This window comes from Lepidothrix coronata, unplaced genomic scaffold (assembly GCF_001604755.1).
Source record: "Lepidothrix coronata isolate B3197 unplaced genomic scaffold, Lepidothrix_coronata-1.0 Scaffold8, whole genome shotgun sequence".
Classification (NCBI taxonomy): Eukaryota; Metazoa; Chordata; class Aves; order Passeriformes; family Pipridae; genus Lepidothrix; species Lepidothrix coronata.
The window spans coordinates 1311846-1328669 of NW_016690188.1; the positions used below are offsets into that span (position 1 = coordinate 1311846).

Sequence of the window (16824 nt, forward strand, 5' to 3'; positions counted from 1 at the left end):
CAGGGCCACATTCCCTGGTTTTTCACCCTGAACACGTTAGAATCAGCCAATACTGGACCTCTGGATCTCTGTCAGGATCAGAGAAAATATGATGCCAGACAGTGCCCACCTTGCTTGCTCAATCATTCCCAGTAAAGAAACAAGTTTTACTACCTTTGCGAAAAGAAGTTATTTAATTGCTCAAAAAGGGCCTCCAGTGAACTCCAAGGTGACCCCATACAGCTGCTCCAACAAACTAAACACAGCATACACTGCAGTGACTGTACAGAGTATGGAACAGGCTGAACAATACAAATTTCTAAGGCAGGTACATAACGCTACTAACAAAGTAACAAAGAAACGGGTGCAAGTAGCAAAAACTAATACAGTCTGTATCAGTAAGCACAGAGGAAAAGCAAGACAACACCAGATTCATCTTCCCTTACTTCAGTGTATACACATTCATACAAAAAGAAATCAATAAATTACTTTTTAAAAGTAAATTTCCTCCTTCTACTTGGATCATACGTCTTTGATTTGTTTCAGTGAAATCCACACAACTGCAAAGGCAAAGAACCACCATAACCACTAACTTACCTCACCTGCCATAAATAAGATCACCTCAACAGTTTGCAATTCAGAGGTTAATCTACTTAAAGTTTTAGGACAAATCACTACTCATTATCCTTCTGCAACTACACTCTTTGGCAGCAGCAGGTCACACCACCCACCAAAGAGAAAAATGCCTATCTCTAGTGGTTCAAACCATGACAGCTCATTGAAAGACTATTTTTAGCCACCTTCCAGACAACCTCAAATCAGTGAGAAATACTTCTTTCCATAACTTCAAATTAGCTTTTAATAAAGAACTCTGATTGTTTCTCCAGGATATGTCTGACAGTGTTTGGAAAATAACTAGTCCTCCTCTGAGCACAGGTACACCCATAGTTCTCTTGGTGCACAGCCAAGACAGGGAACCACCAATTTCTCTCTTGATCAAACAGTCCCATACCTGAGCCTCCTGTCGTGCCACTCAGCTGAGTTATTACTCATTGAAAAAGAACAGCAAGTAACTTCTGAGCCATTTCGCAGGCAACAGTCTTTTTCTCTCCTCCTACATAAACTGAAATGCCAAATACCAAACCTATTTGTAGCAGCCAGGATTAGTTCTAACAGGAGAACCACCAAGAGGATAAACTGATCTGAACATTTATCTAATCACTAACAACTATTCCTGCTTATTAGTTTATTGTACCCCAGATGCACAGAGTACTTAAGATACTAGAGAAAGTTTGATTCGTGCCTGTAGGAATTCCCATGAGTAGGAAAGAAACCGAAGTAAGATGAAACTGCAAGAGAAAACAATTTCAATTTACAACCACTTGTGACAGCAGGGACACTTTCCCTTTGCATGAACCTCTTTCAGCCTTTACTGGAACTACCCAAAGAAAGATGGCCCTTTGTTAGATATTCAGGAAGCTAAAGAAAACTGTAAATCTCTGCATCAACATAACAGAATACCAAAAGGAAACGTCCTACAGGCTTCTAGCACTTCATCCTCTTGGCTTTAGTGATGTTCTCACCATCTTAGAAGGGTTACTCTGGTGGCATGAGGCAGTGGGTCATCTTTGGAGACTACACATAGCTTCAGAAAAAGAAATCTTGAGCACTACACAGCCCAGTTTCTCTCAACTTTGCTCCTACCTAACACGGCATACCCACGTGAAGGTACATCTAATGCAACTCACTGATTGTATCAAGGTGCAATTGGGGTTGGTGATTGCTGGCACCACAAACCACCACAGTGTCCCAGCACCTCAGTTCCACGCAAACATTCGGGTTTAGATGTGATCGCTCTGAAGGCTAACAGTGTGCAAGATCATTACCAACCAGCCTTGTGCAGCTATAGCCTGAAAAGTGACTCCATTAAAGTGGTATGAGGGTGAGGTAGGGAAAAAAGAGGAGTGTGGTGTTTATTTCCTTTTAACTTTCCATTTCATATGTGCTCAGTGCCATGTCTGAACATGTTCAGAAATTTCCTCCCCTCCTCATTTATCCTTCTTTCAAATCCTTGTCCTACAAAATTTACCTGGGATCAGAAAATTAAGCTGAATTTGTTTCTTATACACACAGAGTAATAAAAAGACTTTGCAATCCAAATTCTGCACTTATGTACACCTGCATTAACCCCATTGTCTTCAAATTATTCCCTTAACAATGGCTGTGGGTTTGTACAGGTGTTGAACAAGCCTCGTAATTGGAATTTAACAAACAATTCCAACAGCAGGAGAAGAAAAAAATAAAGTGAGAATTCAGCTCAATCCTTGTGGCATTAGGTAACACATTTAAGGAGTGGGGGGGTGGAATGAAGGTATTTAGGTGTGTGCAAATTCTGACAGGCAACTCAAGTGACTTCCAAAAACTGCCAGTTTTCTACTGAGATCCATAAACCACAGCAACAGCAGAGAATCTAAATGAAAACTTGCTTCGCATTTACACCATCTTTTCAGTATTCTCTTTAGCCTCCTTCCTGCTTCACCAAGTATTTTGTTTCCAAAATAAACTTCATAAACTTCCTCATGGGATCACAATTTAGAACATAATCCTACAAGCCCAAAATCCTAAACAGACCCACCTGGGCTGAGGACAACTCTTCAGAGGGTTGATACGGAGGCAAACCGAGAGCATGTGCAGGACCGGGGCTGTGTTTGCACCACCAGCTCCCAGGAAGGGAAGAACTTCCAAAACACTTTTGCACTAAGAAACAACCCCAATGAGGCAGAGAAGCAAAACAGGGCCAGGCAGAAAAGCAGGATTGAGGAAATGCCACACAACAGGAAGACGACATTGGCTGCTCTGCACTGCCACCTCAACTAAACTCAACAGCTGCTCTTCCAGGCTGAGCTAGATTTTACATCACTGTAAAATCAAATAAGAGCTTTCTGTTGTTGGCATGAGCTCTGGCTTGCGACCGTCACTTCAAATCAGCTTTCTCCAGCCCTCTTTCTTCATGTATCAAGCCACAGCCAGGACATGGACTGCAGACGTAGTTAGGCTTTGTTGTGATGGATAACTTGGTCAAAACAGTCTAACAGGAAAGGTTATCCATCTGGCAAATTGATATCAGTGATTTTATAGAGCCAGCAATTACTCCTCAGCGATGCAGAATTACTACAGAGCACTCAATAATGAAGAGATGCCAGTTACTGACAAATTACCAAACTAAGAAATTAATTACCAGCTGAGAAAGTAATGCACAAGGGATAAGACTGAGAAAGCCACGTTCAGGAGAGGTCCATCATTTGCAACAAGTACATTCTCATCAACAACTAGTCCTGGTACAATTAGTACCACACTGAGTACTCTTTCAGGACGGCAGACATCACAACTGGTCTGCAAACCATCAATGGCTGAGACAAAATAGCATCATCTAAAAATGGAGACATTGTTTAACCTGACCATGACACTATCCAACACACAAACCCCATTCTATGCTCCAATACTGCAAAAGCAATTCAGCACTACTGCCAAGAAAATCATCATCTCCCAATTCCTTCTTGTGCCTACAAGACGACTTCTCCATGTTCAGAGAGCCCTCTCATGTTCATGCACCATGCTCACAGACAAGGCAACTGAACTAGAGGAGCACGTACTCTGAGGAAGCACACACAGAGGTGTGCTTTGCTGAACACTAACAGGCATTTTTGCAATGTAAACTCCAAGACAAGTATTTTTTCCACAGCTTTTTCATGTTAGGGCGTGACCTTGTGAAATAAAAAGAAATCTGCTTTTTGCCAAAACATGGAAAGATCTAGCCAAATTCTTCATCATCATCATCATTAAAGAGAAAATAATTGATGGGGGTGGAGATGAAGGGAAAAAAAAACCTACACAAAAACTGCACAAGACCTCTGAGCTACAATTTTCACAGCCATGACTATTTGCTTTAACCATATATCTGTAATCAGCAGCAAGACCTTCCTTTATCCTCTGGTCCATATATTAGAAATTCAGCGCAGATGCTTGCTGATCCTAGGTCTCCAGAAGAGAAGAGGGGAGGATAAATTAGGCCTACAACACTCAGAGGGCCCCAACAAAAGCTCTGACCAGCCATGCAACAGGTCTTCAAGGCAATGTGATACAGAGAAACACAAGACAGAGCAACAACATCAGCCTAAATGGCTCCTCTCTCTCACTCTCTCTCTCTGTATTCAGATGTAATGGTGAATGAAGGGAAGAAACATAACACTGACTAAATGATTAAGTAAATTAGCCAAGGTCATTACCTCCAAGCCTTTACAAAGAGGAGATCCTGAATTATTTGGGGGAGAACAAATAAAAGGCAATCACCAAACCTAAACAGTTATTTAAATGGAATCAAAATTACTAACATTACACCCAGGCTGATTACTTAAGAAACTCAAGGAGCTTAGTATTTTATTTTTCCTTAGAAGTAAAGGCGTACAGGAAATTCAGCAGTCACATTTTCTTCCTCGGGCAAGAACACCCGCACTGCTCGCTCACTCATTCACTCACATTTTTCTCTGCGCAGTATCTGACCAAAAGAAGCCCAGACTGGGTTCTCCAGACACTCCTGCTTATCACACGGCAACAACTCTGATTTTTACAGTTTTATTTGGCTTACTTACAAGACTCAGTCTCATGTAATCCACGGGCCTGATCCTTCTCCTAATAAGAGCAATGGCAAAACTCCAGCTGATCAGTAGTTCTGGACAGACCTTGCAGTGCCAAGAGGATAAACTTTAAGGGTCTGAGCCTTATTCATTCACTTTTCTTGCTTCCACAAGTAATCCCTTTAAAAATAATGGGACTGCTCCTAAGAGTCAAAGATGCAGGACTGAATAAGAGCAGAACCCGATTGATAAATATTTGGGGTTCCCCCTCCAGCAGAGCACAAGTGTATTCTCCAAAGCATCCTCTTATTTCGGTAAATCAAGTGACAGCATCAATTAAAAAAATCAGTAAATAAAAGCAAAACGCCTGAAAATGTCATTTGAGGCAGTAAGAAGAAACCCAAGTCCTTCTTCTTTTAAAACAAGGGCAATCGATGAGTAGCTGAAAATGTGGCCACACACACACACTCCTTCATATACACATACATACACAGAGGCAGTTCATCAGAATTGAATTGGAGAAAGAAAGATGAATTTGAACCCTTTATCCCCTGTCCTTTATAAAGGCTGCCACTCAGTAAACGGAGATTGCTCTAATTACTGTGACAATTCTGCACCCCGTTCAAACAACTTTTGTGTTCTGGACAGGTTTCTCTGCGAGTTTGAAATTCTTGGCCTGAGAACCACTCTTGTCTAAAAGAGGTTTCTCGTTGCAAACGCAGAATGCAACACTAACAAGTTGTCCCTCTTTTCAGCTCCTTTCATTCTCCTCTTTTCCAATTGCCTGATTCAAGGCTTAATGGAAACTTGTCAAGGCTTTTCTTCCCACAAACCCTGTAGAGCCCCAAGGCAATCTGTGCACAGAGCAACCACAGGAATCTCATATTGTCAATTAAAATTGAATAGACACCTGATAACTAAGTATACGTTCACAAATAATATACATCACAGGCATGTACACGGATTTGCCCACACAACCACATAACCAGTCAGATACCCACGTTCCAGCACACCAGCAGCGCAGCAACACACCAGTTCCCATTCACAAACACCCAGTGACACCCAGATTCTAGTCTTCACTTTTTCATTTCATATTTATTCAATTTAATTTCACATTTATGAAATTAAAAACAAAGTACTTTCAAGTACTGTAGTTGAGCAACAGAATTCAATGGAAAATAAACTAACTACATATACCAGGCATTTGGCCTTTAATAACCCTGGGGATTGCAAAGATATTTAGCTGCTATCCAGATAAAATAAGCTCTGTGGATATTCTTTACACAGCGGTTTTGTGACCAATGCAGTAGTTATGTTTGTGACTAGCTCCTGTAAGCACCTTTTTTTTTTAATTGTCACAGACATGTTTTACTCTACATTTTATCGTGTAGTTTAAGAAATAAGAAAAATCCCACAGGAAAATATAAAAGGGATTGAAGTAAACTGAGACATTGGGTTATAAGAATAAAAATCTCAAAGAACTTAACTTCCAGACAACTATAATCTGTAACTCCTTTCAAAGGGAGAAAACCTTCTTGTCAGTGTCCCAGAGAAAACAAAGGTAGAAATACTGACTGCCATCTTATTCTTCTGATGTGTTCATTCAAGGTCATACCTTCCCCCGGATTCTTTAATATTGGCAAACATTTATAATAGAGCAGTTTCAACAGCAGTCTGTTCAGCCGGGGTGTAGATCAATGCAGCATCTATATGCCGACTTCCAGACCTTGCCTATGTCAGAGTAGTGGTCCTTGTTGTATAAATCTCTTAAATCTAATTAAACCAATGCAAACCTCTTACTGTGTATGCTCCCAAACCAGTTCACTCATTTAACGAAGTTAAAATTATTCAGGCTGGGGTTTAAAGCAGTTCCAAGAGGACCTTCACTGAATACTTGCATCAGTTAAAAACAGAAATCAACATAGTGGTTGGTCTCCAGAACAGAAAAGCCTATAGCCTCAAACTTTTCCAGATCATGATTTAAGGAGTCACTGACTCTAGTGGGAGAGGTACGCCCCCACCTTTTCTTGCTCTATTTTTCCCTTTCTTAAAATAGGACTATTTGTTTCTGTTGTATCAACATCCACATCTTCATATTCCCCAGAAAGTTCTTTTGCAGTATTTTCAGTCTGGCATTTTCTATTTCTACATCTATTTCCACATCTTCCTTTTGGACTTTTTTCTGGTGTCTTGGCTCCATCACCACCACTAGTGAATTAAAAAGCAAAGAATGATTTTGTTGTATACCAGCATCTTTCACACCACAGACAGTCTGGAAGGACATACAAAGCTGTGAGATAGATGCTGGTCAAGCACATTTCATTCATACTTGGTAGCCATTAGGCATGCAATCATATTTCCCACAGAGCCTAGGGCATTAAAACCTGTTCTGCCAAGAGGGGAGAACAGTTAAGCAAGACTAACTGTGTCAGAAGGACTAACAAAATGGTTATGGGACCTTCAGCATAGGAGTCCCTCCTGAATTCAGCCTCACTCCCCACGTGAATACCTGAAGGAACATCTGACCCCAGAAACAAACTGCCCTCCCATCTTCTCCTTCCTCACGCTTCCTTCAGCAAGCAGCACAAGCATTTCAAACAACACAAATCCATTCTCCACTCAAAGCCTACTTGGCTCCTATAATTTCTATCATTTTCCTGTCATCATTTCTTCCTTGCTGAAGCCAGCAGCTTATGAGTCAGAGAACAGTCATTAACTTTTACAACTTCCATACAAATCCACCTACTCATATTAGAAAAGCGGTATTGACATGCAACACAGCCTCAGACCAAACCCTGACCCTGCCAAGATGCTCCACACTTCTGTGAGAAAGTCAGATACTGCAGAAGCAGGAGTTCGTTCAAGAACGTACCATTGGAAACATAACCTTTTTTCTCCCCTCCCAAGAGCGAACAGCTATGAAGAAGCAATATATCAATACCACATTTAGTTGAGTTTGGCTTTCTCAATACCTTTATCCACTGTTGAAGAACTTGGCCATTGGTTCAAGACACACAGGGCCTGATGCAAAGCCCTTCGTTATTAATAGAAGCCTTTTTTCCACTGACTTCAATGGATCTTGGACCAAGCCCAAGGAAGACAAGATTTCACAGCAGTAAGAGTGACACACATTCTCCGCATTCAAAAAAAGAAAAAAAAAACCAACAACAATACGCAGCATTTACGATGTCAATCTGTATAGCAGTTTTGTTTGTGTTTTGCTTTTTTAAAATAGGCTCTAGGCTGTCGGATTAATGCACCCAAAAAGTCTCTCTGAAGCTGGAAGGAATTACGGGCAGATACAAAATGCTACGGTGAGATACATAACATTCCCAGTACCTCCCTCAACTAGGATATAAAGGCATCCTCTACCACAAAATTGCTTGTAAGTTGCTGCAGCCACACTTTAAAGTGTCCCATCACTATAAACTCCTCCAGTAACAGCTACAATATTACTCATGATGAATTAATTTATATTAATATGGCTATCGCACGCATTTCCATATGAAACCCATTGTTCTGGAGCATTAATAAAAACCTCACCAAGTGAAGTAACATGGTACCCCTATATTTAGTTTGAAGAAATTTAAAATAAATACGTTTAGAACAAAACTGCTAATATCTTCAGTTTATCATAATTGGCACAGCAAGCAGAAATCCAGCTATCTTCTCAGTACGTATTTATAGCATCCCCCGTTCCCATTCATTCCGCATTTTCTTAGAGAATCTGCTGTACCCTACATCTGCAATTCATTGACTTTACAATTTACCACATGTTGAGATGGAGAGGTCTCAGCTCCATTTGAATCACTGCACAAATATGCAAGTGATTTATCGTTTTAAAACTGAAGACTGCAGAAGAACGACTCCACTTTTCCTGAACATTACTCCTTCTGGCAGACCATGAACAATTACAGCGCGTACTAATTAAGCTCTGTAAATGTGCTGTGCCCTGCTAATGCCTACCAGGCCTCAAATTTAGTTGCATGAAGTCAAACTTCAGCCAGCGACTTAACTCATTCAGCACTGCCCAGTTGCCTGAGCGTGACCCCACAAAGAATAAGGGTCGAGGGTTTAGCCAACCTAAAACAAAGGCGTGAGACTGAACAGATTTTGCCGGAAAGAATTGGGGGGGGGGAGATGCTGGAGGGGGTGGGAAGCATCTCAGGAACGGGAGGAACATCCTTGTTGATAACCTGTTAAAAAGGTACAATACCACACCAGCTTTGCAGCGCTGCGCTGGGGGATTCAGATCTGTCCCTGGAGGCTAATAAGTCACAGCGTTCCATTGATTAGGGAAATGCATAAAACCTTCAACAAAACTGTACAGCTATTTGTGGAAGAGCTGAATTGACAGCCCCCTCTTTTTTTAAAAAAGTCAGGTTTTACATGACTTGTAGAAGAAAAACATATGGCCAAAGCAGTGCAGCTTTCCACCACACACATAACCCTGCTTTTTTCTTAAATTAGTCTCCAAGCACAACAGTAACCTAGAGGGAACCTGAAATCAGCTGCTGAAGAAAAAGCTATAAGTAATACCTAGGCATATTTAAGTAATCATATTATCTTGTTAAAACACACACACACCCAGCACAGACAAGACAGCAGCACTTCAAATCTGACGGTCCACTTTAGCAAAGCATGTGTAATGGGGAGTGAGCCGAGAACAACGAGCTTTGCTGAGCAAAGCACAGTTTCTTCTCGGGCCCCAGACTTTCCTGACACTTAAGAGTCAATCCCCAGATCCCAAGCTTCCCCTCCAACCATCCGTTCAAATACTGGCGCTTTCCCCCTGCCCCCCCCCCAAGTTTCTACAATTTCTCCTTATGCTCCAACATCCCTCCTTTGTCCTCCAATTACTCTCCAGTGGCACCCACTCTCGCCGTACCTCCCCCCCAGTTAACCCCTCCCAAAACACCACCCTCCGAACATCCCCTCTGCTCCCCTCCACACTGACCTACACGTTGATCTCACATTGTTCCTTCCAGCAGGACACAGGGCTTCTCCCCTAAAAACTGCCTTTAACCTCAACATCTCCATTCATTCAACGCATATTTTTCCTTAACATAGGTTTTTGCTGGTTTTTAAGAGGCCCTGTTTTACACACAAACCAGTCTAATACATGTATTTCCAAGCATCCATCTTTTGCATAAAACCTGATGTAATTTTGTCTTCCCTCCCCAGTTCAGTGGCATGTCAGCAAATTAAAGGACATTTCCAGGTGTCATCTGTCTTTAAATGTTTGCTTGTGTCGGTATCTAGGAAATACTGCACAATATTACTGCTGAGACCTCTGCAAAGGACATGAGCTGTGCTAAACTTCCCTCCTTCAGCCTGGCTGCATCACCCACTGCCCAGCCTCTACAGCATCACAAGTGTTAATTATGAACTTCGGAGCATCATAAAAAAAAAAAAAAAAGGCACAAACATAAAACAGCAGTTGGGAGGAGGAACAGAAATATTCTTTACTTTTAGGTGGGGAGAGAAAGGATTTCCATATCTCCCCCACACACCCCCAGCACCACACTTCATCTCTCATTGCTTATAATTAGTGAAAGAAATTTGAGCCACTGCCAGTGTCTGTGGACCTTGGATATTATAAGGCCAGCGTGGCGTCAAATATCTTAACATTCATAAGTGTTATAGGCTGTAAATAAACCCCGTGGATTTATGACCCTGCAGTGCTTGCCAGCAAACGACTGTGGCACATTTCTTTCAGCAGACCTGTCGAGGTGCAAGTTTGCCTTTGGTTGTAAAATTAACCATTTCCTTCACAAATGTGCCCAATTAGAAGTCAAAGTTTTAAGGCTTACTTACATATTTGCCAGGACATGGGACTGAGGAGACACCGGGGGAACGCAGCTCTAGACTTCCCCCAAAACCTCACAACTCCCTCCAAAGCAAAACTTCTCACAACAGCCCCAATGTGCAAGGCAAGTGTCTGGTTTCACCAAAAAACCCTGAAAAAAACCCAAACTGACAACCTGACCGCTGTTGCATTTATATGTGCCTATCACCAGCCCTCATTTTTGGCTGCTTTGAGGCTGGGGGGAGCAGGCGTCTCCCCCGGGGCTATGCCTGGAGAAGGATCTCCTCCCTTCCCCCAGGATAATGTCATCTGCTTCCTGTGTAGGAGAGCATTTGCTAAATCCAGGTTGTCTCATGCTTAACTGCCAATAACCCAACTTCCACATAACTCCCAGACAGCTGGGAAAAGGTCCTCGGAGTTTTTAGTCATGGTACAGAAACACACGTCCACACTAAAAATCTGCAGCTGTCCTTTTTCTCTACACCACATTTTTTATCTGATTTTGGGGCCCAGTCATGAAAGTCTTGACAAATTTAAAACATTTTTACCTACATTCTGGTTTACAAGCGCCAATGAAAGCTACAACATGCTCCTTCCCCCCCCCTCCATCTTCAGCTGACAAATCAGCACATATTTGCTTGAACAAAAAACGAAGGGGAAGAAGGGAAAAAACAAACCACACCACCCCACTCAACATCCTCAGTCCTTGTATGAATGCATTCAAAAAACCTGGAAAGGCATCTACTGTATTTTTTTTTCAATACAGATCAGCCACTGGTGCACCTATTAAAATTGTTCGATTTCCAAAGCAAATATTATTTTTAATGAAGTGCAGTCCTGCAATTATCCTGTACACTCAAGTAACAGTACTGCATTATATTGTTTTGCAAGGTCCCAGAAACATGAAACTTTTCTCTAACTAATTTTCATAGCCCCCAAAAGAGAAATTGATGAAGTAAGCAATGCAGCATTTGCTCCAGAACAAAATCTTGGGGGGGAGGGAAGAAAAAAAAGAGACAGAAAGCAGGGTAAAATTAAAAATAAATCAGCTTCTTTACTGAAAGTAAATTAACAAACACAGTCTGTTTGCCACTGTATACCAGCTATGCTAATGCTATAGCAGAGTGATTCAGCAATCTACCTAATTAAGCACGAGGAAAGTTTCTTTATGGAGGTTCCATTTGATTTACACCAAAGGATCATCAGTTCTTATTTAACAGCTTGTTTTTACACAAGTCCAGAAACTTTATTAAAAGCATGTCCACTCTTTCTTTTTTTTTAAACAAAGCAAATAATTCACTCTCCACTGAATAGCTCTGTATCATAAAGTACCAAAGTGCTGACATATTAAGTTGTATCTACATTATTAAACTAGTTGGTGGACGTTAATACTATAATCCATACTGCAGACATTAAACCTCAACCATAAAGATTAGTAAAGAATTAATATTGTCACATCGAGACTGAAACCTTAACACTCCAGCCATAAATATTTCTGAAGGAGATGAAAAACAATTAGCATAAATACCAAAGAAGGGCAAGAACACCTGTTCTTTTTCAGGGCGATAAGCATTTTATTGTTCTCTATTTAAAATGTAATGACCTGTGTAATTACAGTAATATTACATTGTATTGCAAGGGCTTGGAATGTCACACTTTGAAAAGTGTTGTCAAAACAATTGGAGGGAGGAAAAGAAAGGACCACCATTAACCCTTCACACCCCAGGGTCTACAGCTTTTGTATTAGGAAGGATTATGTTGTTTGATAAAGGAAAACACCAATTTTTCGAGCCAATTAAAGAAAAAATGTTTCTTTCTAAACATAAAAATCGAGGCAAGGGGGCTGTTCTTAACCACAGCTATTCCCAACTCCCAAACTTCAGGACCAAACACAAGCTTACCCCTACAGTCTCACTCAGCCAGCAACAATTTAGGAGAAAGGAAGATGCAACAGCACTAGTAAAAATAAGAGCATCTGTCAGAAGGGTTTTCTTAAATCACGACACATCTATTTGCTCACCGAAAGCATTAACCGAGCTCCAAATTTAGGCTAAAAATTAAGTACACCACTTATTCATTTTCCAACTCTGAAAGGAAAACAGTCTCCTTTATTATCCCTAACAGGCAGCTACCCCGCTGCCTCTGCAAGTGCAGGGATGGAACTGGCGCTCTCAGATGCGTCACTTCATTACTATTTGACTAGACCTCTATTCTTATAAGCAAGCCACAGTATTCTATCAATAGCAAGATAAATATGCAAAAAATCTTTGACTTTTAAAAATAAAATGATTCCTATCAAGCTTGAGAAATAGTTTGCAGTATTTAAAGCATTATCCTTGAGATAATAGATTATTCATCATAAGCAGATTTTATGATACTTCATAATTCTTCACATTCCTAAAACAGTAAAGGATAAAATGCTGCCCACAAGTTTGCTCTTGAACAGACAATTACAGGTACATTTACAAAACACAATAATCCCAAATAAAACAAAATAACAAAAATCCAGGGAAAAAAAAACAAACAAAAAAAAAACCACACCCACTGACTTTTAAGATTCTACAACAGCAAAAGGGGAAAAAAAACAATTTTGCTACATATCTGCATCACCTCTTTACCTTGCATGCTCTGACACTCAACAAATATGGCTCCAGGAAAAACTACATAAATAAAAATAAAATTTGTAATTATGCAGAATCATCTATACCTTTCCACCCTGTATTTAAAAATAAAATAAAATCAAACAGGAGACAGAAAGATCTAGTTCATCTGGAATTGAAAGCTGGTACAGCAGAGAACTAGAATCCACCTAAAAATAGTGTGTGACAGACAACAGCTATCCCGCTGAATCTTTATAATATTCTGCTCTCAGGCCTAAATAAACAACTTTAATTTTTCCTGGCTATAATTAAGTGGCAGGCAAACAAACAAGCATACGGAATGTGAAAGAATAAGGTTAAGAAGATAGGAGAAGGTTGCTGGAGCCTGGATGTGGAAATAAGAAAATTGCCTATTGAGTGTGGAAATATCCTTTCAGAATTCATCTGATAACACAAGCAGGCCACCTGCTATACCAACAATAAACCAACCTGTAAGCTTTTGTACAGCACCTCTAATTCACACAAACCCAACATTGCTACGGAGGCCTTTTCTAGCTGTGGGGGAGCAAGGGGAGGAAGAATACTCTAGGAGAGCTAACTGCTGAAGGATCCTATCTCCACATGCTAAGCTAAAAAGGATTTGTAATAAAGGTAATGAGAAAAAAAAGAACTGTAGTTGTTGTAAGAAAAATGCTTTAAGAAAAAGGCAGCAGAGGTGTGCTTCCTATTAGTGTACACTTGGAAGAGTGGAACGCACTGAAGGTAAAAAGGAGGAAAAAAAAGGAATACAAAGCTTCCCAATTCATAATAAAGTGATCTGTAACAAAGACTGTTTTGCTATCCGGACTCCGGTACTTATGGAATTCAGAATTTATCACCACCATCCCTACAGATGTGGGTGACTGTATTCAAAAGAAAAAAATATAATGCATTCAGCCCCTGAATTCCCCTCCCCATCATTACAATTGCAAACTGCAGTCACCTCTCTGCTACTGTCCCAGAAATCACCTCCTCGCAAGAAGAGCCTCACAAGCTTCCAAAACAAAACCGTACCACAGCCCTAAATATATGCAATGTCAGAAAACCTTCCTCACAACCTCCCTGTCACTCTGCATTTACTAATCTGTGTCTACTGACGTTTTACTAAGTGAAAACAAAACTGACCCGATGTTTAATATTTTAATGCTTTAAAACACTTGTAGATCTGATACACTGAAGTTGTCCAAGCCCTAAGTCATTAGTACGGCTTCAACATCTACCCAACAGTAGATCTATTATTGTAAATTGCTATCTCGTGTTACCACAAGGAAAAAAAAAAAGTGTATAAACACACATGGTGATGGTGGGGACGCTTCAGATTCAGAAACACCAAGAAGAAACAAAATAGCAATGCTAAAGCCATCGGTAGGAGTAAGTGATGTCTGGAAGTTCCAGTGGATTTGACCGTTTAAAATGAAAATTTTTTAAAACTCTTTTAAGAGGAAAGAAAAGGTGACACTTAAGAAATCTGATGTCAGAGCAGAGCACACCGTGGGTGACACTACGAGCGAGAAAACAGCTGGGACTGCAAACCTACCAGCACACCCCAAAGTTTCCTGGGATCTGGGCTAAACCTCGCTCTAGCTGCAGGCACACGCAGACCTGCATCCCTGCCACTGAACCCCGACTTAAGGAGCAGGAAAAAAAAAAAAAGGCAAAAAACCACCAACAAAAAACCGGACGCTTTCAGCAAACTGTTTTCCTGCCAGCATACTTCCAAGAGGAATTTTGCTCGACTTGTCTGATTATTTTTTGCGCCGCTGTTGTTGTTGTCAGAGCCAAGCGAGGCGAGTTGTTTCCGGACTCAGCCCTGTGCCCTGAGCCCGGCTCCCCCCGCCCCGGGGCCGCTCCCCGCGGCACAGCCCCGGCCCGCCGGGCAGGGCAGCCGCGCTCGGCCCCCGCACGCCGTGGGGCGCGGATCGGGGCGGCCGGACCGGGCTGAGCCCGGCTCAACTCGCGGAACCCGCGGCCCGAAGGGGCACAATAAAATCGCCACTCCTGCAGGCCGGGGCGGGCGAGGGCAGGAGAGGGTTAAGGGGGAGGAAAGGGGAGGGGGAGCCGGCCCAGCCGCCACGGAGGAGGGCAGGAGGCGACGGATCACCATGGAAAACGAGGAGTTTGGAGGAGCGGATCGCAGGCTCGGCTGGGAGAAAATAACCCCCCTTCCCCAAGGATGGGAGAGAAGGGAAAAAGGGGGAGGGGGAAAAAAAAAGGCAACTCCTTGGGGTTTTTTTGAATTTATTCCCAGTTTTGTTCTGAGGTGTTGTTTGGAATTTGTTTGCTTTTCTTTTCCCTCCCCACCCCCCGCAGGGGGAGGTTGCGAGGGCTCCAGAAATCTGCCCACAAACTGAAAGTAAAAAAAAAACAAACGAAAAGAAAAAATAAGGGGGGGGGAAGGAAAGAAAAAAAAAAAAACGGAGATGGCGAAGTGTAAACAAACCCCCTCCCGCCGCGGCCCGCGGAGTTTGGAAAGTTTGCGGCGCGGGGGAGGGGGCGGCGGGCAGGAACGGGACGAGCGGGGCACCGGGAGCTCGGCGGCGGGAGCCAGGGGAAGGACTGGGGGGGGGGGGGGGGGGGAAGGAAAGAAAAAAAAAAAACGGAGATGGCGAAGTGTAAACAAACCCCCTCCCGCCGCGGCCCGCGGAGTTTGGAAAGTTTGCGGCGCGGGGGAGGGGGCGGCGGGCAGGAACGGGACGAGCGGGGCACCGGGAGCTCGGCGGCGGGAGCCAGGGGAAGGACTGGGGGGGGGGAGGGAGGGAAAGGAAAGAAGGGGGAAAAAAAAGGCACTTACCGTTCTCGCCGTCGGAGAGAGCGATCCATTGGGCAGATACGGGCTGCTGAGGTCGGGGATCATTATAAAGGGATAACCCGGGTATGGTGGGCCCTTAAACAACCCTCCATCTTGCCTCTTCGCAGCTAACATGGCGGGGAGACACGAGCAGGAGCGGGGAAGGAAGGGGGCAACAGGGGGAAAAGAAGGGAGGGGGGGAAGGAAAACTTTTTTTAGCAAGTGTCCCCAAAAGGGGAGCCGGACGCCCGGCGGAGGGGCGGTGGGGCGGGCGGGCGGCGGCGCCGGCCGGGCCCGCATACTCACCTTCCTCTAAACTTTCCCGGGATTTATCTCTGAAAGTTTCGGACCGAGGCGGGGGCCGCCGCTCCGCCTGGGAGCGAGCCGAGGGTCGGCGTGGGGCAGTTAGGGAACAGGGTGGTTGGCGTAGGGAGGACGTTTTTTGGGGAGGGGGTCGGGGGTGGGGGAGAAGGGAGGAGAGGAGGAATGAAAAGCGAAGGAGAAGGGAAAAGGTGCGGGGAGAAGGTGGAAGGAGAGAAACAAACAGAACAAAACAGAAGGCATCGTTACAAGTTGGTGCCGCGGAAAAAAGTTGGTCGCCGGCGGGAGCAGGACCCGTCGCGGCGCCCCCGGCCCCGGCCCCGGCGCGGCCCCGGGCGGGCAGCGCGGCCCCCGCCCGACCGCCCGCCGCCCCGAAACGGCCCCGCGGGGGGCTTCCCCCGTACCTCCGAGTCTGAGGAGCTGTTTTGATTCGTTTCTGATTCATTGACGAGAGACGACTTGACATCAGCTAAATCCCTCTCCGCCGAGGAGTTCTCGGAGATCTTCTCCTCCTGCTCCCCTTCGTCTTTGAAAGAGATCAGTTCATCGTTGGCGCCCAGGTCGTCCCCTCCACCGCCGTTCAGCTGCGGCATTTTCCTCCTGCCTCACCCCACCAGCAGCAATTTTGCAAAAAGGGGAAGGGGAAAAACAAAA

At 43.4% G+C, this 16824-nt stretch overlaps 1 protein-coding gene across 27 annotated transcripts in view; it reads right to left on the reverse strand.

Moving 5' to 3' along the window:
• TCF7L2 (transcription factor 7 like 2) overlaps window positions 1-16824 on the reverse strand; it is a 176585-nt gene that overhangs the window by 159087 nt on the left and 674 nt on the right. For 26 of the 27 annotated variants that reach the window (XR_001872999.1, XR_001873000.1, XM_017803915.1 and 23 more), the window contains exons 1-3: window positions 16575-16818; window positions 16156-16222; window positions 15853-15977 (exon numbers count right to left, since the gene is read on the reverse strand). Coding sequence is in view for 25 of the 27 variants with exons in the window: in XM_017803915.1 (XP_017659404.1) it covers window positions 15853-15977; window positions 16156-16222; window positions 16575-16763 (381 nt within the window). In the remaining 2 variants the exon portion in view is untranslated. Of the gene's footprint in view, window positions 1-15852; window positions 15978-16155; window positions 16223-16574; window positions 16819-16824 lie in introns of those variants that run through there. The other variant, XM_017803906.1, reaches the window with a different exon arrangement.